Source organism: Sceloporus occidentalis, unplaced genomic scaffold (assembly GCF_023333645.1).
Source record: "Sceloporus occidentalis isolate IW3139 unplaced genomic scaffold, rSceOcc1.0.p SCAF_4, whole genome shotgun sequence".
NCBI classification, from domain to species: domain Eukaryota; kingdom Metazoa; phylum Chordata; class Lepidosauria; order Squamata; family Phrynosomatidae; genus Sceloporus; species Sceloporus occidentalis.
Genome location: NW_028316984.1, coordinates 84,712,207 through 84,737,440, shown reverse-complemented (window position 1 = coordinate 84,737,440; position 25,234 = coordinate 84,712,207). Strand labels below are relative to the sequence as shown.

Genomic DNA, 25,234 nt, shown 5'->3' with positions numbered 1-25,234 from the left:
AACCTTGATTTTCCATTATATATAAGGGACACCATTTTGCTCTGCCATTATATTTAATGGGACTTGAGCATCCATGGATTTTGTTATCCACAGGGGATCCTGGAACCAAACCCCAGCAGATAACAAGTTCCCACTGTACTTTTTTCAGTTCTCAAATTAGTAGCTGGATGTCTACACAAGTTTAACTGAGACACATCAGTCTCCCAGTCATTTAACGCACACACTTTAATTCAGAAGTCAGTTTCTTCTTGTACAATAATGGCGCATATTCCCAGGGAAGTGTGCATAGGGTCAATTACATGCCTACTGTATAATGAAAAGCTGCATATTATGCCATTATTATGTATATTATGCCAATATTGTTGTTGTTGTGTACCTCCATTATAGCAACCTCCTAATATGGTTTTCTTGCCAATTATTACTTCAAGTTTTCTATTGCTTTCCTCTCAGGCTAAGAGATTGTGGTTTGCCCAAGGTCACCCAATGGGTTTTGAACGCTGGTCTCCCAGAGTCTAACACTCAGACCACTAAATCCTGTATACCACTGTAAAACGCTAAAGATGTTAGTATTTCATTTGAAACAAGTTCCTGAATCTTTGAATCAAACCCAGTGGGATTTACATTTTTTTGTAGAGCTGCATACAATTGAGCTAAATACTCAAACAAAGGGGAAGAAGTATAGTCTGTGATTTTCATTTCTGTTTGTTTCTCTAAAGATACTTTGAGGCAGGCTTCCTCAACATGGTGTCCTCCATGTGGCTTGGACTACAACTCATGCCTCTGCTCAACCACTGCCCATGTTGATTAGGACTAACAGGAAAAGAAGTCATAAGTATCTGGAGGGCACAAACTCCAAGAAGTCTTTTCCACTTGGCAATACATTCTTATAATGGAAAGCCCAGCCTCTACTGTTTTAGCTGGAGAAATGCTGAGTAGATACCAAATGATTAGATAAATGCCATGAAGGAAAGTGAAGCACTTCTCTGGTCAGATTTCAAATCCTGCATGGCAACAGAAATATAAAATTAAAATAAAACACTTAATGTGTCTCCTGTGTAGAGCTTGGAAAAATTCGTGTTTGGACTATATAGTTTCCAGCATTCCAATGCTGTAGTCCAGAAAAGAACTTTTCCAAGCTGTTCTCTTGAACTGTATCTTGTGGTATTTACACCTGTGTTAAAATCCTGAAGGTCCAATAACTGGACCTTGTTGTTGTGCGTCTTCAAGTCATCTGTGACTTAAGATGAACCTACCCTAGGATTTTCTTACCAAGATTTATTCAGAGGAGGTTTGCTCTTTTCTGGGGCTGAGAGAGTGTGGGTTACCCCTGGCCACCAAATGGGTTTTCATGACTGAGCAGGGATTTGTACCCTAGTTTCCCAGACTCCTAATCCAAAACTCAAACCACTACACCACATTGCCTCTCAGCTGAAACTAGAGAGACCGAATTAACTACCAAGAAACAAAGGAGAGATTTTTTTTTGTTTACCTCATTCTTTGGCCTCCACTACTCACAGAAGATCATCCATTAATTGCAAACTCATGTACAGATGCCAATCCTTCAGATCCAATAATTCACCAATTACATGACTACACATGCCAACCATTCTGAATTAACTGTACACCTACTATATGTTTAGTTTTATTTCCTTTCAACAGCTCTTTATAGAGTGATCAATGCTTGTTCTGGCAGCACATATACTAAAATTGGAGCTTATGGGGTCATTGCCCATCAGAACTAGAGCTTGGGAAAGTTACTTTTTGGACTACAACTACTAGACTCCTCCAGCCAACAAGACTATAAGCCATGCTACTGGTAGTGAGGATTGCCATTGTTTATGCATTTGTCTCTCTTTTATAAGCTATCTTTCATTAGCAACAAGGAGGTGCTGGTTTGTCTTAGCCAGTGCTATGTTGATGCTCTTTTTATTTGAAGTACAGTAGAACAGGATTTTAAAATCCTTTGAAAATAAACACACACAGAGCAACATATGACTTGGAAAGGTCTTTCAATGACCTTGAGCACCATTCTTACAGCTTCTCTTACAGGCGGACGGCAGGCCTCATGAGGTTCAAAAAGGCATTTAATTTTTTTTGCCCAAATCACCACCTTTTGCTGACAGTGACTAGTTGTGTCAGTCTGTACTTTCCTTTAGGGCAGAGATGCACACCCATGCTACTTGGCATTGCTCAACCTCTCATAGCAACTATGAGGAAGGAACAGGGCAAGGGAGGTGCCCCTTATCCCTATCTCTCTTAACCTTGTCAAGTGCTTGGCTTTGCTGCTCCCATCCTTCTTGGACATCTGAAGAGCAAACAAGAGGCAAGAACAGCATCTGAATAAAGATGAGGTCTCTGTTGGGATTTACGTTCCTGCTTCTCATCCAAAGCTGCCTTCAATGTGGTGAGTAGAAAAAGCATAAGTATACCCAGTTCAGTTCTAGTTCTTTGCCATCATAGAAAATGTACCTTACCAAATTTTGTTTATTTTAAGTAAAAGCTATGCATTCCTGTGCTGGGTTCAAGTTGCACTTGATAGCTCTTGGGGTCTATTCCCAATTTATGACTCTATATATTGTCTCAAAATATCAGAAATCTGCCTACGATGACTTCACCCTTATCCACCTCCTCTATGTGTGTGTGTTCATGTGTTGTGAGCCTTCAAGTCGTTTCTGGATTATGGTGGCCCTATCATGGGGTTTTTGTCTTCCCCTGAGGCTGAGAGCATGTGACTTGCCCAAGGTCACCCACTGGATTCCATGGTCAAGCTGAGAATTAAACCACTGTCTCCAGAGTCACAGTCCAACACTGCTATGCCACATTGGCTTCTGTATGGGGCTCCCTAAGAACTGCTTCATAGTTCTTAAAATATCTGTCTCCTTGTCAGTGGCCTGTATAGCTCCTCTTCTCAGTTTTGCACAGTTTCATCTCCTGTTCAATCAGGTTGTCAGCTTTTGAACTGGTTCTTTCCTACTGCCTTTAACAGCTGCAGTAACCAGCAGGGGAAAACACTTATCTCTCCATGCCCTGAACAGCTTCAGCTGTTAATATTTGCTATGATGAAGCAGCTATGAATAACACAGGTTAAACTTATGTCTGGCTAATTTGTCAGACCCATCTCTAACCCTTTGTATACCTCTCATGTGCCCATCTTCCTAATCTTCAAACAGCCTCCCACTTGCTTGTTCCTGAGTGCTTGCTATTTCTGTATCCCCTGTAACACTTTCTCCCTTCTCTTCATAGCTCAGTTTAAAGCCCCCCTGATCAGATTTGTACCTCTCTTAGCAAATAGATTCTGGCCAATAGCCATGAGGTACAGCCAGTCTCTTGCCACAAGCCCTTCCTCATAAAAGCACGGACAATGATAGAAGAAGCCAAACTTTTATTTATTTATTCTTTCACTTCTTTTCCTGACGACACCATCTGTGAAGCCAGCAGTTCACTGCCAGTATTCTTCCCTCTCATCCTGGGCTATGACCTTTAAGAGGAAGGAGTAATGAAATCATAATTTCTAGCCAAGGACCTTCAGCTTCCTGCCCAGAGCTTCATAGTTCCCTGGTATATATTGAAGTCTGTATGTTGTGGTATCATTTGTTCCTATGTGGATCAGGGGAAGAAAACTGGGAGGTGATGCCCTAAACTGAAACAAACAGATGGACAAACAGTTTAGGGGGGATGAACAAAGAACACTCAGCAATTTTATTAAGACAATGTGTTGCACTCAAATGCTACAAAGGTATTTTTTTTAAAAAGATTTGCAAAGTAAAGAGTATATGATATACTGAATATAAAAAGGCTTGTTCTGGCCTGTGAGCCACGCCCTAACACACACAAAGCTAAAATGACCAGTCAGTACTGGGCTGGGAAACTGCAAATCCCATGAGAAGGTATTAAGCACACGAAATACCAGTTCCTTTGTGCCTCTCAGAATGGAATTGAAAGAGTTGACATAGTATATCCATTCGATTAGGGAGTGCACAATAAAGACCAAATTAAGAGGGATAACACAGTGTGTCCATTACAGTTGAAAGATACAAAACATAGACCAAACGCATTTCAACTGAAGCGTCTTCCTCAGTGGTCATATAAAACTAATATAACAGCCTTGTAAGGTATCTCATATGGTATATGGGCACATCCCGTCGCTGTAGGTAAGTTGTTGGTCCTCATAGCAGCAAGCCCTTGCTACTATATGTGGGACATCTTAGTCCTAGGCATGATATATGGTCTATGAGGACCAACAACTTACCTACAGCAACTTCTGATGAGAGTTTTCTCTACTGTGTTCAGAAAAGCTTCATCTCTGATAAGTTGCAGTGTTTTAAGATGGCAGACTTTTTGCCCACATCCTCAGGCAAGAAGATAAACATAGCACAGCTGTTGCAGCAGGTCTCTGCTGCAGTCCCTTCATCATCCATGAACCTATATAAATTGTGCCACAATACTCAAGGTCCCTCCCTCTCTTCCCTTTCATTATCACCTCAACCCCACCCCCTTTTTTCACCTCTTTCCCCACCCTTTCCATCTTGCCTAACAGAAGATGGAGAGACTTCCATTTCTCCCAAAGGAGCTGTTTCATTTTGGGACTTCCTAAGAAGCCAAGAGCAATTTGCTCTTGAGTCTGAATCCTTTCTTCCCCCATCTCTTTATTCAGTGCAACTACTATGAAATACTTATTTAGCATATGCATATGAATTAGCAATGAAATTATGTTATTAAGTGGTTTCTCCATTTTCAATGCAATTAACTAGCACTAAGTATAAAGATTTAGTTACATCTCTTTTTTTCTAGCTAATAAAAGATAAAGCAGGAAGGAAGGAAGGAAATGAAGTAGGATAGTGTTCTTGGTTCAAATGGTGGAGTTGTCAATCAGACCACTGTATGTTTTATTTTGCCATCTGGTGTTGTATCTCTTCCAAGGTCTTTTCTTTCTTCTCTTGTATTTTCTCTCTCTCTTGTGTTTTGGGTACCCTGGACATGTCAGCCTTTAGTCATTTGCAAAAGTCTTGTAGTTATTCAGCGGAAGTAATAATATTTGCTTTGTGTTCAGTTGTGTAGGGCTGGTGTAACCTGGAGCGGTAACTCATGGTGACCTTCTCCCATACCAGACCAAGCTGTGCCTTTAAGATACCGCTAGACCAGGTACTCTAGGGCTTATCTCAGGTTGAGGGTGTTGCTTTGCTTCCACATGCCCAGTGACCCTCTAGTCTTGATTCATCTCTGTCCTTGGCCTTTTTTCCTGTAATGAATAAAAATAAACAAGTCACAGAACTGTAAGAATTATTTTGGAAGGGAATGTAAGGGCCATGAGGTCCATCCCCTGCCATACAGGAAATCCAGTCTCTGTTTTGTTGTTATTGTGTGTCTGCAAATCATTTTTCCAACTTATGGTGGCCCTAAGGAGAACCTATCATGGGGGGCTTTCTGAGTCACCCAGTGGGTTTCATGGATGAGCAGGGAACTGAACCTTGGTTTCCAGAGTTGTAGTCCAGCACTCAAACCACTATGCCATGCTGCCTCCCAGCACACTTAAAAAAAAATCCTCACATGATGGAATAGGAAGATTTTCACCAGTTTATGAAGGAACAGTGAAGTGGGAGCCAACCTCCTCTCCGTCGGAAAGGAATATCAGAGTCTGGAAGCAACCACAGAAGATGCCCTCTTTGATATTCCCATTAACGTTTCTATAAAGGTGGTGGAGTCAAGGGAAATGCCTTTCCAAAGTTCTTAGAGCTCGAGCACTCTGAATTACAATTGGAAAGAGACTGGCAGAAAGTGGAGCTGTTGTAACAAGTGAGCTATGTGCTCCTGTAACCACCTCTGGCAAACTGAACACTTTTATGACACTCTCCCACAATTTTACAGCTGGAAGACTATGAAAGTGAAGAACGTCATACAGAAGGAGGGGGGGAAATGCATCTTTTTGTTTGCCTGTCAGTTTTGTTTAATAATGTGATAAGGCTCTCTGTTGTTCACATGCATCCCAAATGCACCCAATTAAGGGGTGGGGGTGGGGGGAGGCTGCCAAAAAAACCACTTACCCAGGGAATAATTGATATCGAAGGGGAGGGTTCCATTTTTTTTAAAGTTTCACATCGTTGGCAATGTGAATAACCGCCTTAAATTGTTTCGAATTCACATCTTCGACAGCCCCGCGGTTGAGAAAATGCCACCCCTTTCTCAACAAAACAGCCACTGCTGAAACTAGGGGGTTGTTCCCACTTAAGATTTGAAACGATTTAAAATACAACGTTTTTAATAAAATCGATTCAAAATAACACTGTTCTTATCTCGCTATCCGAATCGCTTTGTTCATCGTTCCCATCTGGTTATTTAAATCGAAGTTTTTACCTGCAAGCGTTCCTACTTGGCATGAAATCGGTGTTTAAATAAAGCGATTCTTCTCCTCCATACCTTATTTGGAGCTGTCAATCAATAGTACGTCAGAATGACGTAACGTTAATCCGGAATATTTGGAAGCGATTTATCTTTTGGCATCGTTTCCATTTCATTGACTGTTTGTGAATTTAGCGAATTTAGGAAAGCGAATTTAGGAAACCCAAGCTCTTTCCAGAGGAACTATGGGATAGGTTTTCCATGACAGCATCCCCTCTTCATGTCTCCCAAAAGACAGCCAGGGAGAATCCCTTCAAAGAGCACAGAGATCAATGGGGGAGGCTTCTGGCAAAGCGAATTTAGGAAACCCAAGCTCTTTCCAGAGGAACTATGGGATAGGTTTTCCATGACAGCATCCCCTCTTCATGTCTCCCAAGACAGCCAGGGAGAATCCCTTCAGAGAGCCCAGAGATCAATGAAGGAGGCTGCTGGAAAAGCAGGGAGGGAGCACTCTTCCCAAAGATTCTCTTTCCAGGGTTGGAGGAGAAGGCAGATTCCATTTGAGAAATGGAGGGAGAAAGGCTCTATCCCCCCCCCCCCCCCATTGATCAGAGCCCTTCCTTGCCTGGGCGAGATCAGATGCCTCCTCGCGAGGAGCCTTCCCTTCCCTGTCTGGGCGAGATCAGAGCCCAAGCGGGCAGGGAATGCCTCTTCGAGAGGAGCCTTCCCTTCCTGCCTCTCCTCCGTTAGAAATGGGCTCTCCCCACACAGAGGGGAGGTTGCAATCTACCTCTTATTGAAAGACCACAGCAGACAAAGGGGTGTGGGAAGCAAAAATGGCCACAGCCACGACGGATGGGGACAGAAAGGGCAACTCCCCCAAGGCCAGCCCCATCGCAGTCCGCTCCTCCCATCCATCTAACACGATTCAAAGGCTGTCGTTCCTATTTAAATACTCCGGTTCCTAACTCGAATCAAGGGAAAAACGTAGGTCGGACCCTAGTGTTTTTTTAACACGCGTTAAATGAGGAAAATTCGATTTAAATTTTTATCCCGCTCTACGATTCGATTTGTAGTGGGGACGATTGCGGGTTGCTCTAGAACCGTTCTAGGTTTAAATCGGATCCTAATAGGAACGCCACTCCTTGGATTCGATTCAGAACGCGGGGTTTCACCTAGTGGGAACAACCCCTAGGAGGGGTAAAAAGAGGAAAAGAGAGATGAAAAGGGGGGGAGAGTAAAAGGCATGCTAACCTCCTTGAGTGGCGGGATGAGGAGACTCTGCCCAGCTGAGGAGTGCCATTGGGTATGGGGACAAGGGAAGGGCGCTGACATGTGTGAGCAACCAAACTCGCAAAAATGTGGCTTGCAGAGAGTGCAGGTTTCTAGTGTGAATAATAAATCTGGAATATGTGAGTGAGGTTATTCGCATCGTTCTGCTAAAAAAACAAAAAAAATGTCTGAACGACCCCTCCATTAACAGTCTGGCTGGCTGCAGCTTTTTAGACCAGATGAAATTTCCAAACCTTCTTCAAAGGCAGCCTGACATAAAGCATATTAAAATAATCCTAACAAGGTATATGTCACCATGGCCCCCTAGGAATGGGTGCAGTTGGCACATTGGTTTTATTGGTCCAAATAAACTAAACTAAACAATCTATTTGAAGGGAAATCCCCATGTTTAGTTAATTCCTTTATCTCTTACGTGCTTCAGTACAATATAGAATTTCCATTTCTTTCTCTTTTTTATCATCACTGGTGCAAGGTCTTGAAATACTTCCACCTTATCGCCTTGGTACATGTATTTGACTCACTGTGTGGTACATTGTTGATTTTTCTGCAGAACAGGCAAATCTTACAATAATATCTCTATGCCAGTCTGTGTGCATTTGTTTAAAACTAGCCTATGCATTCCTTCCAGGTCATCTGTTGAAGTTTTTAAATCTAGACAGAGAATCATTATTTTATATTTAAGCCTTCCTTCCTATTGTCCTCTTTAAAGCCTATAAGGGATCATTCACACTTGCAAAAAACCTGGTTTTTGATTTGCATCAAATCGGGATCGTGGAATCGATTCAAACCAATACAAAGTTCACACTGTGTTTTCCCTTACCGAATGAATTCATTTCCATTTAACACAATTCATGTGCACGCTTACATTTGCACCACTACAAAATGGATTTTCAATATTGGGCGCGATCGATCCATTCCGGTTCTTTTTTTAAAATGTCAATCATATGATGCACATGGGCATGTTTTGGTGACGCAAGCACTTGGAGGTGTGGCCACATGCATCAGCTGTTGCTATGTCCATGGCCCTCTCTATGTGTATGTGTTCATGTATGTGTGTGTGTGTGTGTAAGATGCACATACTCCTCCTTGTCACTTTCCCTCTGTGCCTGAGAATGGACTGCTAGAATCAGACAATTTTATTTATATGGGAGCAACAGCTGATCCAGTCATAAACACACACACACCTTCCTTCCCACTTTCCCTAGTCCAGTTGCATGCACACACACACACACTTTATCTTCCTCCCTGCCTTAGGCAGGATACAGACCGCCCAAAAAGGGCTGTCTCCCGCCGCCCTAGTTTGCTGTGCAAGGGAGCTGCAGCGGACAAACCGTGCGGCTCCCTCACACAGCAAAAAGAATCTATTTGCGGCACGGTTGTGATGCCGCAAGGCGCACTTGTGGCGTCACAAAGGCGCCAGGACATGCACACGCTAGGCGTCCATCACGTCAAAATGGCGGCACCCATATGTACAGGGCGCCGTCATTTTGACACCCTCGTTACATGCGAGGGGCGAGTCACATCTGGAAGCGCTGACCCTCGCATGTAATGACGGCGCCCTGTAGGGCCCGTCTGTCCAGCGCCTTAGCTCTTTTTATCTTTGGCTCCCCTCCCCCAACTGACTCTTCAACCCCCTCCAACCCCCAATGGCAGCCATGCACCCCAGGGGAAAATTCCCACCATGGCACCCATGATTCCCTTCCATGAACCCACACAAATGCGACAGTTTGCAGAAACTGTAAAAAAAATTTTTTAAAAAGACTGCAGCATGCCCCCCCAACAGCCCTATGGCAGCGCCAAGGGGGCGGGGGGATGGCAGTTTGCCAAAACCTGTGGCAAGATGAGTACCACCCCTCTGTCCACCATCTCTGCCCATTGTCCCTCCCCTCCAGTGTGCCCTGAATGTGACTGGTAACGCATTCACACTTGTTCAGCATGATGCAACCCAGTTCTTTCCTTTTTTTTTTTTTTTTAAATATTATTAAAATGTCATACAAGTATATACAACACAAAACGGAAAACAAAACACACAAAAAATAAAAAAATACCCAATCAAAAATTACTCAGGCCTGTTACAGACAGCCAAAATAAAGCTGCTTCAAGTCACAGTGGAGGTATGGTGTTTCAATGATGCATGTGTCCTAAGAGTCCAGAAGTCACACCAAAGCCACGCTCCAGCCTGGAGCGTGGCTTTGGTGTGACTTCTGGACTCTTAGGACACATGCATCATTGAAACACCACACCTCCACTGTGACTTGAAGCAGCTTTATTTTGGCTGTCTGTAACAGGCCAAAGTAAGTTACACTTAAATACACACAAAATTTGAAGCAAAAACAAAAAGGAAGAAAAAAGAAAAAGAAAAACCTTTAAAAACAACCTTCCCATCCTTTAAACTGAATATGTATAATATATCACTTATTATGACTTTCCTTTAAATTCTCTTACGTTTCCTTACAAAATGTTTCTTACTATTTCTTTAATTGAATCTTCTATTCCATATATTGATACATAAATACTATTGTTAATACTATTGATGTCTTCACTTAAATATCCTATTATCTTAATAATTTTTATTTAGTTCTTTCCAAAAGAAATGGCAAAAGATCTGTTTTTCAAAAGAACCAATTACTTTGGAATTGCACCGATTCACCCCGATTCAGACTGAACACTGAAAACTGTAATCAGTTCAAGTGTGAACAAGGCACATATAAACTGCTTTAAGCCAATCTGCAAATTGGTGTAAATCATAGTGTGAATGAGGTCTAAGATGAGATTTTAAATGGTGGTGGAGATTGTCCTGCCTTTCCAGCTCATTTTGACTCTTTTTTCCCCTTCATTTTCCATATAACAAATAATAACCTCTTGTTTTTGTTGTTGTTCACAATCAAACTTTGAAGGCTTGGGGTATCATCACCATCACCAGCTGCACTTTCAAAAAATATATAGGGATGATTACTTAGCAGGAATGTACTTAGGGAGGTGTCAAAATGAAATTTTCCTTCACTCTCCCAAATTGCTACCATTGCAGTCACTTAAAAATTCTGTCAAGCTCTTAGAGAGACAATTTAGGCATTCAAACATAAGAGGAAGTTAAAGCGACCAAGGGAATGTGACCACAGTCAATATGTGACCTGAGTATAAATAATTTTCAGTATCTCACTGACTTGCTTGATGTAGCCATATATTATATTTTTTATCAAATAATGAATGTTTTATTATGTTTTAAGAGGGGCAGTTAGTATTCTCCCACTGCCACATATAGGAGAGCTATTCCCATTATTAGACACCATTATTCAGAGACAGTGTGGTGTAGTGGTTTGGGTGCTGGACTGGGACCCTGGAGATCAGTGTTCGAATCCCTGGTCAGTTACAGAAACTCACTGGGCAAGGCACACTCTCTCAGCCTTACTGTCTCTGAATAATGACGCCTAATAATGGCACTGGCAAATCCCCTTCCCAAGCAGACCTCATGATAGGCATGCCTTAGGGACACCCTAAGTAGGAAAGAACTTGAAACCACACAACAAGAACAACATTCTTATGACTTTCTCTCACCAACACCTTGTCTCTCTCCCTCTCTGCCCCTGCTATCACCTAATTCCCACCTTGCTTTATCTCCTTGTCTTGTGGCATTACTACCTCCACTGTCTGTTTACCTGCCCTCCGTTTCAAGCAGCACTGGAAGCTTTGTGCAACTGCTGCTGCTCCTTCTTTAAAAGGTGGGCAGACAGCGGCATGGAGTGTATGGGGAAGGTGGAGTTGCAACTACAAGAGAGGGAAGCATGGCACAAAAGCAAGGTGAAGCAACCTGAGGGAAGGTAGGAGGGGGCAGCAGGTGAGTGTAGGTTGCAAGAGAAAGGAAATGTGGCAGCATGAGGTGGAGGGAAAGGAGGGATGGGAGTGTAAGATGTGCAGGTGTCATTCTCAAAGTACATGTACATCTTCAGAATGTGTGTGAGCTCATACATGTTTCCAGCAACAGAGCAGTGACAACACAGTGTTCTGTGTAAAGTTGGTCTAAGGATATTTTCAACTTCCAGATGCAGCTTCATTTATCAAACACTGTGCTTGGTCCACTCTTTTTGTGGGATATCTAGTACTACCTTCATGACATTATCCAGTTGTTGTCCTACTATATTTACCCCAATGATGCTCTCACTTTATTTTGAAGATCAGACAATCCATTTTGCCACAAAAGAAATGTATAGTGGCATTATCTCTGAAGGTGTGAATCTTTGTACCATAACATATTCTTGTTCAATTGTGTGGTTAATTCTAACCACCACCAAGATACTTCTTCCGTTGAATGCCTGCTGGTCTGTGCAAAGCATGTCACACACATTACAAGCAAATACCTTACTAACAAGCATCTATTTTCCCATAGACTGTGCACAACTCCCCCCCCCTCCATTTCAATAATATTCACTCATCCCTTTAACAGAAAGTCTTTGTTCCCTGGCATCACCTTGCAAAAACCTTTGAGGGCTGGTTCTGTGGAAACTAAGATAAGTAAAGTCAATACTGCCAGGTGGCAACTGAGAAGTGAAAAGGTGGTAGAGAGAGAACCAGAGCTGGACTAATAGCTATATAAAGGAAATCCAAGCAGCCTTTCTGACCTCCACAGCCTGATATTCTCTGAGGGATCAAAGGAGGGTCATCCCAAAGAGAGAAAAGACACAGCAGTTCAGAATGTTCCTCTCAGCACTTACCTTTCTGTACCTGTTCTCCAGGTTGACCAGTGCTGCTTCCAGCTTTTCCGAGACTTGCAGTGAGTATTTAAAGTTATCTAGATGTGTCACCTGGCATAACCCAATTGAATAAGAATAGGATTTAGGGGTTGGTCCCATAACTTTTATGCCAAAAGGTGCGGAACAGGTTGTTCTACTGGCAAGGGGGATGCGCCTAGGTCCCCTGCCACCCCCTGCCCTACTTCCTGTCTGACAAGATAGTGATGATGGTGACATGGGAAGTGGCTATTTGCACCTCTTGCCCTTGAGCACTAATAGTAGAGAACTTTCATGCTACAAGATGTTGATATTATTCACCACTGGCCATGCTAGCTAGAGCTAATAGGAACTGGACTCCAACAACAGTTGAAGGGCCATATGTTTCTCAGCCATGTCTTGCAGTGATCTATAGCCAAGCGCTGCCTAGCAGGAGAAGAACAATAAAATAAGCACCAATTAGTTTTCACAGATATCACATGCAGAACAAAGATATGTGCAGCTCTAGCTGACAGTCTTGCAGTGGTGTCTTTTTAACTTTGCATATGTGCGGCATGCATGTGCTTCAGCACTAGAGCCTAGGTGGCTGTATTGTTTGTCAAAATAAACAGAGCATAGGCTATAAGCAATTTCATATATTTGCTGGAAAAGGGAGAAAATCTGAAATATGTAATATACAGAAAGATTACTGATGAAATTTAATGTGATATATTTTTAAAACATTGTTTTATGTATGTGAATGTATGTGTGTGTGTGTATATATATATGAAAATATGTATGTTAAAAGATGTAAATGTTTTTGATAATAAATTTATTATTTTTTAAAAAATAATTATACCCTGTTGAAACTTCTGATACAAGTGGAAAATGGAGCAGTGCGCATGGCCTGCCAAGAGCTGTTCATCAAACATTAGCAACCATGATTTCTTTGTATTTGTAAGAAGTGCCGTCACCAAGAAACACAGTTGAAAAACCAACTACTCTAAGGCCATGATACACCTTTTTTATGGACTTGAATCATTTTAAGAGTCTAAAACAATATAGGCCCATTAATATTGTGAATGGCCACACGTGTAGTGGAATTTCACTTCTCTATTACTTTAAAATATAATAACATTAATACGATATTCACATTTAATATTATGTTAGAAACTATATTATGAAGATGAGACATTGTTTAGATTTTCCCCTGACACACTTGATTTCTAAGTGCAGGACAGAAACATTCAACCAAGTAGTCTCTGTAAGATAGTAAACTTGAACTAGCCTAGTCCAGAAACCAGTCACTACACTTGCTGTTGATGTGAATCAGACTGCCAACCAGCACATATATCCTCAGAGATCATAGTCCCTATTATGTAACTTCAGGTCAACTCTGATCTATGGCAACCCTGCCATGGGGTCTTCTTGGCAACATTTGTTTAGGTTTGCCACTGCCTTCCTCTGAGACTGAGAAAGTATAAGATGTCCAAAGTGATCCAGTGAGTTTCCATGGCTAAGCCCTGGAAATGTGTATCCTAGTCTCCTTGACACCTAGTCCAACATTCAAACAATATACCATGCAACAGTACTCTCAAACAAACTCATAATCCTTCTAGAGACTAGTACAGTAAATATTACACCATCTTTTAATATATGACTAGTATCACTGGGCAGAAAAAAGGGAAAACAAAAACCAGAGAGCATTTAATAAAAAAAGGGACTCATCTGAGTAAGCTGATAAGTATGTTAAATAATTTAAATGTCTAGTGCCATAAGTAGTTTAAGGACTTCTTAAGAGAACTATACAAAGAATTTAAAAGGCAACACATACATATCAACATCACAAAATGTAAATTCATATAGGTTTAGGCTTTCTTATATCCAGATCTCTGGAATTCAAATTCAAAATATTGCAAAATCCAAAGTTGTCCATGAGGTGGTTGAGATAATGGCACCTTTCCTTTCTGATGGTTAAATGTACACAGACTTGTTAATTGCACAAGATAATTAAACATATTGTGTATAAAATTACCTTCAGGCTATGTGTATAAGGTGTATCGAAACATGAATCAATTTCATGTTTACACGTGGGTCCCATCTCCAAGCTATCTCACTATGTATGTGCAAATACTCCAAAATCTGAAAAAACTCTGAAATCCAAAACACTTCTCATCCCAAGCATTTTAAATAAGAGAGACTCAACCTGTACCATACTTAATTGAAGAAAAACTCTGCAGAAAGTTTTGATCTGAAAAGTTTCCACATTATTCTCTGGTAAATAAAAACATGAGGAGAAGAATTATTATTTTTAATTAGACGGTTCCCTGCCCTCAGGCTTACAATCTAAAAGACACAACACAAAAGGAGAAGGGAATGGTGGTGGGGAAGGGGATGAAGTCCAGTGGTTCTTCTCTCCCTCTGAGGCCTCGACCAAGGCAGATGGACTGGAGGGAGGGCTCTGCTTCTTAATGTCTGTAAACTCTGGATTTTTTTTTAACAAGGGTAGAAGAAACTTTGAGAAACACTAAGAGATAAGATATATATAGACACCTCTCTCTCTCTCTCTCTCTCTCTGTGTGTGTGTGTAAAGGATTGAGATAGATTTAAGGACAAGGAAAAAACCTATTGAGACTAATTGGTAAATATGTGTATTAACACAGATACCTTGAGATCAAGATATATATGAATTGTTGAGAAAATTATAAATAACAAAGCACCGAACAGAACAGATAAAGAAGCAGAAGTATTAAGATGTAATTGAAAAGTATATCTAAAATCAAGTTTGTGATGGGTAAAGTTAAATTAAGATCATTGTTATGTATACTTTTTGCATGGTTGTTGTCAGTTTTTTTAGTATTTTGTTCTATATATGTGTGTGTTTGTTGTTTAAATTTGTTTGTCTGGTGTTTTTAAGTGTAATGAACTATTTATTTATTTGTTTAAGATTCACCCTGCACACATAGGGTGACTTACACATGCATATAGCACTAACAGAATGCTAGACAGAGTGAATAAATAGTAGTGGTGGCTTTTACTGGGGTTGACTGTGATGTCTGACTCTTGACAGTTGAACAACAGCAGCAGCAATAACTGCGTCTCCTCCCCCCGTCCCCCTCCAAAAGACAACACTGATGAAATCCTGCTGGGACTTCTCACTATTATAAAAACAGTTGCACAAACTTTCTCAGACATTGCATAAGTAAGGTTATTAGTGCACCCAATCATTTCATAAGCACATGCAAGAACACATACAACTCTCTCTCTCTCTCTCTCTCTCTTGGTTTTGATAGTGAGTGGAGAGCCATGGCCATTGGCTTTGGGATCAAGGATCACTATGCTGGTGTAAATATGTGCTGGTATATATCAGCATTCTGCTTTTTGGTTGGAGGGACTGTGAGCTCCATTTAGTTTTTGTATGTATGTATGTATGTATGTATGTATGTATTTGTTTATTTATTTATTTTATTGCTACTCAGAACACCTTCCTGAGCACAGAATTCTTGAACTCTTCTTTTACCCCAGGCTGCAGCAATTGAATCGGGGGGTGCTGGTAATAAAGCAGGCCATGCAAACCTAAAGGCTCCTCACCCCTGACCCAAGTCAAACGCCAGACCTATTGAAAATTCAGGTAAGTACTTTAGGTATGGGTGCTATTTCTTAACAAGCCTCTGCTTTCCTCCATTCCAGCCGTCCCTGATGACAAGCAACATTTGGTCAGAAGCCTGGAAAAGCAAATGGTGGACTATGCCAATCTGCTGTATTCACCTGATCCCAGCATCCTGATTGCTTTGAACCTGGCAAAGAACCAAGATATCAGTGTGAGAAGGCTACTCCTGCAGCAGCTCCAAGACACAGCTGCAAAAGGTAGGATATCTGAAAGGAGAGGTGTTTTTCTGGAGCCCTATTCCCACTTACATTTAAACCGATTTGCAGTTCGCCTTAATTGTCTTGGTGGAACGATTCCAAAAGGTCTGTCATTCCCACTATGAAAGCGGATCTTTTCATTATCCCCTTGTAATCGCTTCTTTTTTGGCACAATTGTCATCCCCACTAGTTTGTGCCACTTCAAAATCATGTCAATCATCTGCGCATCATCAGTGACGTAAGCGGAAGCCTAGCTTGGGAACTATATTTTTTTAAAAAATTGATAGAAGATTTGATTCATTGGTTTTGCAACTATTTGCCTCACTGAGCTGCCACTGGCCCGATCACCTGGCTTGCTGTCCAATTAATTGCAAGTACAGTAGGCCCTTCCCTTACATGGGGGATCCGTTCCGGACCCACCCACCCCCACATAAGGAAAAAATGTGGATGCTCGAGCCCCATTAGGCGCAGGGCGTGGCGCGTGCCATGGACACACGCCCCATTACTTCTTACGGGTTGTGCCAGGATTTTTCCAGCGTAAGGCTCACCCGCGTATGATGCAGGCACACTGTAATTACAAAATCAATGAATCAAATCTTTTTTTAATTGTCTTCATTAAATTATTTTAACATATATACAAGCAATGTTGCATATGCTCCATTCCTTACTCCCCCCTCCCCCCTCCCACATGGCTTGATAGAATTTAGAATCAATACATTGTTTACAATTAGTACCTAACATTCAATATATGGGATTTAATTAGGTTAAATAAGGTACATCACAAGCACAAAGGCAGCGCTGGGGGGGTGGATGGTGGATCTACCAAAAACTGAGGAGGGACACATCCCTCTGCCATTAGTCCCTCCCACTTGTTGAACATGCTTTGGAATCGATTTTTCTCAAAAGAAATGCCAAAGAATTAGTGTAAGGAAAGAGTGGGGTTTTTTGGGGTTTTGTTGTTGTTGTTGTTTTGGGGTTTTTTTGCATTTGCCTCACTTCATCGTGATTGAAACAGATCACAGTAGGATCAGAACTGGTTTCAAATGAGAACGACGATTATATAACCCAAACAGCAATTTGCTTTAAATCATAGTGGGTACCCATAGCCTGGGTATGCAGTGTTGCATGAAATGGGAATGAAATGCTCATTGAAATAAATGGGCATTATAGAGCCAGGTCACTTTACTTCCATTTCTTGAAAAAAGAAACTCAGGTAGAAATTAAAGTCTTTCTAAAACCTGATCTTACAGCTAACCTAATCATAAGGGGGTTTGAGCGTTACTGTTTGTCATTGGTTTCTCTTTTTTCTCAATATTCTCCCCCCAAGCAATAAATAAATAAATAGCAATTTGTTTTATATACAGGTATATAAGTAAAGTCAACGTTTCTCTGAAGCAGGCACCATTTAATTTCTTAGAATGAGAGGCAGAAATTCAGTAAGTGAAGCTTTTACCCTAACATTATCTCCATGCTAGAGGAACCTTCATCTGTTGAATGTTATCCTGTTGCGCAACTATTAGAATGTGCAGGAACCTTGCTGAGACAGTGATGAAATCCAAATTAAATGAATGGATCGTGACTCCTGTGGCAGCCTTTCTCCTAGCAGCTGCCATGCCTGCCACCCCCCCCCCTGCTCTGAAAAGTTGCCAATTTTCCAAGGAGCTGATATGGTATGAGAGAGAAAAAGACCAAAAAATGGTCAATCATCTACAAGACAACTCATGGCTAAATCAACTAGCCATAGCTTGCATAAACCGTGGCTTTGTATGACATGACAATATGACTTGTCACAAGGCAGCTCTAACCCAGCCGCAGACTATCCTGTTGGCTGGTGACCAGGGGAAAGCAGAGAAAGCTTTCTTCATTGCTGTCCAGACAGAAAGCTATAGTCAGATTTCCAAGGCAACATTTGCACCTTTAGCTTCAAGGAACCACCTGCAAGCCAGGCATTGAGGAGATAGGCTGCTAAGAAACTGGCAGCTTTCTCTACTATCAGGATTTTGGTTCATTATTTCTCTCATAGTTTCTAATGTTTCTAATGTCACAATATATGCTTGCTTGGACTTTTGTGATGTCTGCCTCCCCGCCCCATCTCTTCCTGCAGAGATGACATCTGGCAAAGTGGCCCTTTATGTCCTGGCTCTTCAGTCATCCTGTGAAAATCCTGCTAATGTCACTACACCGGAAAAGAGAATCAACCTGGTCCAAGTTCTAGAGGAGAAAACAAAGGAAGAGATTGACTATTACAGTAAGAAGGCAAATGGGCATTGTGTTCCTTCCTTACATCCAGTTATAAGAGTCAAGAATGAATCTTAGAGTAGCTGGTGGCTCCATGTCAGTGGAGGTCTGGGTTTTACTCCAAACTTCAAAGAAGCTATCTAATGTGCTTGAACTTGTTGGAGGATACTAGTAGCTGCATTTAAGTGTGGACTGAAATTCAAAGCAGAATTACTGCCTCACAGATATGGAAGCCACCAAAGCAGTTGACACTTCAGCTGGGTGCTCAGTCTTCTCTTCCCACCCTTATAAGGATGGTTCTCCGTTGCTTGGCTGTGAAATGTCTACATCCTTTAGGAGTACTTTCTACAGAATGTTTCCCCAAAATTCTTGTTGCTCACAGGATAGAATGAGGCTGGCACCCATTTTGCCAGTTCAAGATATTGTAATGCGACCCATAAGCCACTCAGGCTGAATTTGCAGGAATTTGCACCTGTTATCCATAGCCATTGTGGCTAGTAATTTCTCCTCTCATTTGGAAAAGAAGAGGGTGTCCTAAGCTGCATAGAAAAGAAAACAGGAGTTGCAAGCAGTATATTTTCTCCAAGAAAAGTGAGCTCACTCATTTCCCCCACCCATCCTCCCAAAGCAAATGACAGACATTCTTATCTGCTGTTTTAAGTTTGATCCAGTTCTCCACCTTCCCCATTCTCTTCATTCTTCAGGTAGGCTATCCACTTTTTATTTTTCCAGCACTGCATGTGCATTTATTCACTTAAACTTACTGGTACCTTAGGTGCTCTTGTTATTATAAGAATAATAAAATAGTTTTAAATAGTTGTGAAATTGCTCCTAGACTGAGGATAGGGCAGGGTAGGATGGTTCGCCAAAGTCACATGTTACAGCCAGTCACCATTGTGCACAGCTGCCTTCTGCCGCAAACAGGCAGAACTGCTTTCCTCTGAACTCAATCTGAATTAGGCACAGCAAATACCCTTCCATAGCAGTTCTGCTCCTCTGTTCTGTATCTTTGTACACAACACTCACATATATTTGATGGTGACCTACTTGACTAGAGATTGCAAGTTTCCTTTTTTATTACAGATCCCACGCTGATGGGGGATTCTGAAAGTAGTAGTCCAAGAGCAACATTTCTAAGGTCTTATACTGTCATGTAATTGGTCGATCTCCCTCTATACTAGTACCAGCTACACTGAACAGCAGATGCTCACCAGAGCCTCTTAGTTTTCTAAGGATCTTTTAACTAGAGACACCTGGGACTCAAACTGGGATCTTTGGCCTTTCACTGGCATAGTGTGGTTTGGAAATGGTCCTGTTCCTTCCAAAGTAAAGACATTAACTATCACTATTATAATTGAGAGGAATCCATAAAGTTAAGCAGGGTTGCCATCTGTTTTTTACTTTGACCTGACAGATCTCCTACACTAAGGGTGGGAATCTTGAACCTGTAATACCTGGTTGCTTTGCAGATGTCCATCATGCCCCCAAGACAACCTACTACCAGTTGGCACTGGATGTTCTGGCCTTGTGTGTAGTAGACAGCTCAGAAGCTGAAACGGCTGTTGGAATCCTTGCTGAAGCTGCAGAGTCTAATCACTTCCAGATCGGGGGCCATTTCTCAGTAGGTAAGAGAATGACACCAGATTATATGCCTCATTTAAAGTTACAGTTTGATCTTACTCTTCCTTCAAAGCACTCAGAGCAGCCTACGTAGTTCACAAACACTTCCACAACCTATATCTTTTTATTATCTCTTTGGAAGGGAGAGAGGGATGAACTGGAGCCCTAGACAACTGTATAGGTGATTGGAGAATGTGATGGCCCAGGATACTCCGTTCTAAATCCAGACCTCTGCCCCTGGTATCATCCTCCCATATACTGTAATCTGCCCTGTACACTCAGGTCCTCTGGTGGACATTCATTCCAGTCAGCCAGGACTAGGTTGGCAACAGTCAGCCAGGGAACTTTTTCTTCAGCCTCCTAGACTGAGGAATGACCTGCCGGAAGAAATTCAACAGCTGAATACACTGTCTGAATTTAAAAGAACAGCAAAGACCAATCCCTTCCAGCAAGCTTATCCAAATGGTTTTTAAATTGTAAATTTTAAATGATGAATTTTAAACGTGTATTGTTATAATATGTGTACATCTTATTTGTTATTTTGAATTCATGTGTGTTTTAATTGTTGTTATTTCTCTGTTGGTTGTTATTCTCCCCTATGTTGCATGGCAATATATGTTCAAGTTTCCATTTGTGAAGTGTTGGAGGCCATGGTGTTGTCCCTTCCCACATGAAGCACCAGAAAGTGATGCTCTTCTTTCATCCCCCTGCTTGTCTGTAAAGGTGGATAATTGTGACTCTCCCAATGTTCTTGGCCTGCAAATCCCACCAGCATAACCCATGGTGAGAGATTGTAGAAACTGCAGTCCAAAAACATCTGAAGGGTACAGATGTCTGTCTCTAAACCATGGAATGGTGGTAATGGTAATGATGACAAGTTGCAATTTGCAGATACTGCAGCCATGGCAAGTTTGGCACTGACCTGCGTGTATAATGAAATAATGACAGCTAAGAATAACAAGCTTGTGGGCATCATTCAGCATACCTTGAGCTACATCACAAAAAAAATTCTTGATGAACAGAAGTGCAATGGCATCATTGGTAACCTCTATAGCACTGGCCTAGCAATGCAGGTATGTGCCTCTTTACACTTGATCACTCACCCTGAAGGGAACAAACCTCAAGTCTGTCTCCTCCACCCTGTGCATCTTATACCCATCCGTTCTCACAAAAGCTTACCCCCATTGCTTCTTTCCACTTTCCAGGCCCTCAGCGTTACTTCCGAGTTCTACAATGTGGGGGCATGGAGCTGTACCAACACTCTTGACAAAATGCTGTTTGAGGTTTATCTGGGAGCCTTTAATACTCCTGGCGCCGCTTCTCAAATCCTGCCCTCTCTGGTGGGCAAAACATACCTGGATATACAGGGCCTAGTTTGTTCCCCAGAAAAAGGTACATCTGAGCCCTAATGAGACTCTCTCTCAAAGTGCACGACAGGCAATTCCTCTGTTCTCTCAAGCAATGCAAGAACAAGATGCTTTAAAGATTTATCTTATAGACAAGCCCTAAAGCTGTCTTCTGTCTTCCAACAGAGCCATTCAAAGTTGACATTAAAAAGTTAAGCAGGGTTGCCATCTGTTTTTACTTCCACATGACAGATCTCCTACACTAAGGGTGGCAATCCTGAAACCCTCCAGGTGCTGTTCAATTGCAACTCCCATCAGGCTTAGTTAACAAAGCCAGCGGTGAAAAATGCTTGGAGTTGCAGTCCAACATCTGGAAGGCCACATAACACCTACCCTTGTGCTACACTTTTAACTGCTGTGTGACATATTTATCTTTCTCCACTGATGACTCAGTTTCATACCAAGAAGAAAAACTCCCATGAACCTCATAAATTTATACTGTACTAATCAAGCAGCTACAAAAGGCAGACCTTTCTTTCTGAAGTTGGGCATGTGATAACACTGTTTCCAACTAATATTTCTTCCACATGAGTGCTTTTGCAGTGATTTCTAAAGAGACCCAGCAGATTAAAAATAACAACAAGTGAACAAAAACAAGCATTGTGCTTCATTTAGTCAGGTTTTAATAAAAGGATCCATGGATCCATTCAAGACAGAGTTTAGGAAAGTTACTGTTTTGGACTACAATGCACAGAATACCCCAGAGTATTCTTCATATTTGGCCACCATCTCATATTGATGGCACCATTCCATGTGGAAAAAAAGGCTGATTGCAACTTACATGAGATGCAGGTAGGGACCACCTCTGAGGATTCCTTGGCTAAGACAAACCTATGAAATTTATGGAGTTGCCATAAATCAACAGGGAACTTGAAGGCACTTAAACACACAGCCATGTTAGTCACTCAATATAAAAAGTTGGGGGAAGTGCAGCACAGCCCTTAAATATGAGGAGGGAGGCATAATGAGTTAACTCACCTGACTTTTTTCTTTTTGCACAGTTCCCACCATTAAGGTACAGTACACCATTATCAAGGACCAGGGAGAACCCAAGTTCACATTTTCCATAACAGTGGAGGTGCCAAAGGGCTCCGTACTACTTGCTGTCTTGGAAACAGCTCAGAGTGCTAAACCAAATGAATTCAGGTAAATGATGGAGAGTGGTAGTGAATCAAAGAACATAGTGCTAATTCTTTGGGGTGTTATGAATCCTGGGAATGCAAAATGTGATCACTTATTTATTTATTGAAAAGTTACAAAAATCAAATAAAGAAACCATTGAAATTTGCATCCCCCATTCATTAAACCCATATGATAGTTTGGAGGAACCTGGATATCATATTTAAATTATGTTAAATTATTTCTATCTTTATATGTCACTTTCCCCATGTTGTTCTTTTTCCTTCTCTTTTTAGATTTTGAGTCTCACTACACTTGAATTAGTATATTTTTCTCCTTCTTCTTAGTTCATCTACCTTTTTAACCACCCTTCTTATACTGTATATTTTGCATTATTTGAATTATACAGCTTTCAAACTGAACAGACCACCTGGGGTCCTATGGTTGTCTCAATCCATGACATCCAAGCTGACACCAATGAGAAGACTTACTGGCAGTTCCTCAGTGGCAAAAAACCACTTGACCTAGGTATAATACTTTCAAATAAGTGTATCTCTGAGCTAGGGGAGATTAACAATGGCTGCTGATAATTACAGAGGCACATGTTCACATGCAAAATAGAGAGGTTAACCTCAGTTTCTTCTTTATTTATTATTGTTTGACTTAATGAGATATGTCACAAGAGAATAAGAGCCTTCCTGGCCTTTTGGCTAAGATCAAGTGTAGTGTATGTTTTTGTAATTGTTATAATGTTGTAAGCCTTCTATTTGTGATCTTCAGTCACACATTAAGCACACATGTGAAATAAAACTGATACATGCTGCAGTGTAGGGGATCATTGGTCAACTGAACAGTGACACTTGTCTACAGTAAAATTGCCTCTTGCATCTGTATTTACATAGATTTCCCCTTAAGAAAAAATATATATTCTGTGGAATATCACTCAGTTTCCAACATCTTATTTTTTCAGGTGTTGGCAGCTACAAGCCTACAGATAATGAGCACATTGTGGCCATCTACAGCAAATATTGAGAAGCCAACTCTTTATAGGACAAAGGACAAATGTTCAAAGATGTATCAGCCAAGCATACCAAGCTACCAAGTATACCCCTTACCCCAGGTCAAGCAGATAGGGCTGTTGATGCAAGTGACAGTATATGGTCTTAGTGCCTTCTGTATGATACCTTGAGGTTCCAAAAACTTAACAATAAATGAATTGTTAGATGTTTCAAATAGTGCCAATTTCATATTATTGTAAGACTCAGTACCAAGTACCAATATCAACAACACAGGTTTTCTTTAGGTTCACTCTGCCAGATAGGAGTTGGTCTTATTTCTTTCCTCTGCTTCCTTCTAGACTAGAACACTACTTGCAAGACAGTAACCTTCAGAAAAGTAGTCTGTCTTGACAGGGGTTAGATAATTGTGTATAAGTCATTGCCAGGGATGTACCAATATAAAAGTGGGGAAAAGCTAGAGTGGATTATTATTAAAATATATCTAATTTTTTTTGTTCAAAGCTTTTAATTCAGAATGATGCCAGGGGTAAGGTGGCCCACGTCAGCAACAGCTATTACACAGCCCTTAGCAAACTCCTTCAAATATCATTTTTATATATGCAAGGAGCAGAAATCATGCACCCTTTCTAATGTTGTTGCACTGCAACTTTCCTAACCAGCATTACCAAGAAGAATACTCTAACATTGGTGTTTATCACACAGAGGTTTTTGCAGCTCTGATCTGAAGCCACTGCGGATCCAACAATGCGAATTCATGCGATAACGTGATGTATTATCACATGTGATAGCTTTCTATGGGGGGTCGTTCCGAGGCGCTTCCGCAGTCCATCCAAAATGAGGAGTCATGAATTTGGTAACAAGCGAATTCACAAAAATTGTTTCCAAGCTCACTTCTATTTAAATCCGAATTGGTATGGTGTGGAATGCAACTTGCTTCCATCCTGGTACACCCCCCCAAACCTCCAAGGTCCCACATTTCCCATGATGCTGCACTGAAATTTTGCCCCATTTGCTTCCAGTGTTCGGAAGGGTAGATTTAGATGTAGACAGGGATGGAGGTAATGAAACAGGAGGCTGGTGGGGAGAGATGGGAGCAACGGAGGGGCCATCGGAAGCTGGGGGGAGCAACCAATTCTCAGAATTCCATAGCCTCGAGCCGAGGACCCCACAATAAACTCCAACTCCCAGAATTCCATAGCACTGAGCCAGGACAATTAAAGTGGAGTCAAACCAGATTATTTCCACAGTGCAGATGCAACCTGAGAGAAGGCAACTGTTACAAAGGGAAGGAGAGTGGATTGGATACAGGGAGGTCGTATTTTAGAGAGCATGGAGAATAAAGGAAACTGGATCATTTCATGCAATCCTCCAAAATGGGTCTCCTTCAGATCCAAAGGATTTACTTCCAAGTAAACCTGCAGCTTCTACACTGATTATTTTGCAGTGAAATAATTTTTTTATTTATTTTTAAAATAATAATAAAAGTTATTATTTTGCTGAGGCACCAGAGCTCTCTGGCAGAGAAGGCTCAATGTCTCATGACACTACGGTTCCCCAAATTTCATAGCACTGAGTCAAGACAGTTAAAGTGGAGTCAAACTGGATTATTTCCCCAGTGCAGATGCAACCTAAG

The 25,234-nt window shown here is 41.4% G+C and overlaps 1 protein-coding gene across 4 annotated transcripts; it reads left to right on the top strand.

Moving 5' to 3' along the window:
• The first annotated feature begins 2,299 nt into the window (after positions 1-2,299).
• CBLIF (cobalamin binding intrinsic factor) lies at positions 2,300-23,798 on the top strand. 4 transcript variants are annotated; one of them, XM_089520663.1, is made up of 9 exons: positions 2,300-2,404; positions 16,023-16,199; positions 18,304-18,447; positions 19,907-20,062; positions 20,949-21,130; positions 21,263-21,449; positions 22,465-22,609; positions 22,992-23,110; positions 23,553-23,798. In XM_089520663.1, exons 1-9 carry the CDS (start codon positions 2,347-2,349, stop codon positions 23,612-23,614), a joined length of 1,230 nt encoding a protein of 409 aa, XP_089376789.1. In that variant the 5' UTR covers positions 2,300-2,346; the 3' UTR covers positions 23,615-23,798. The 4 variants fall into 4 exon arrangements, with proteins under 4 accessions (XP_089376789.1, XP_089376787.1, XP_089376790.1 ...); XM_089520661.1 differs by lacking the exon at positions 2,300-2,404 and adding an exon at positions 12,113-12,397; XM_089520664.1 differs by lacking the exon at positions 2,300-2,404 and adding an exon at positions 12,334-12,397 and having other exon boundaries at positions 15,858-16,199.
• The last annotated feature ends 1,436 nt before the right edge of the window (positions 23,799-25,234 follow it).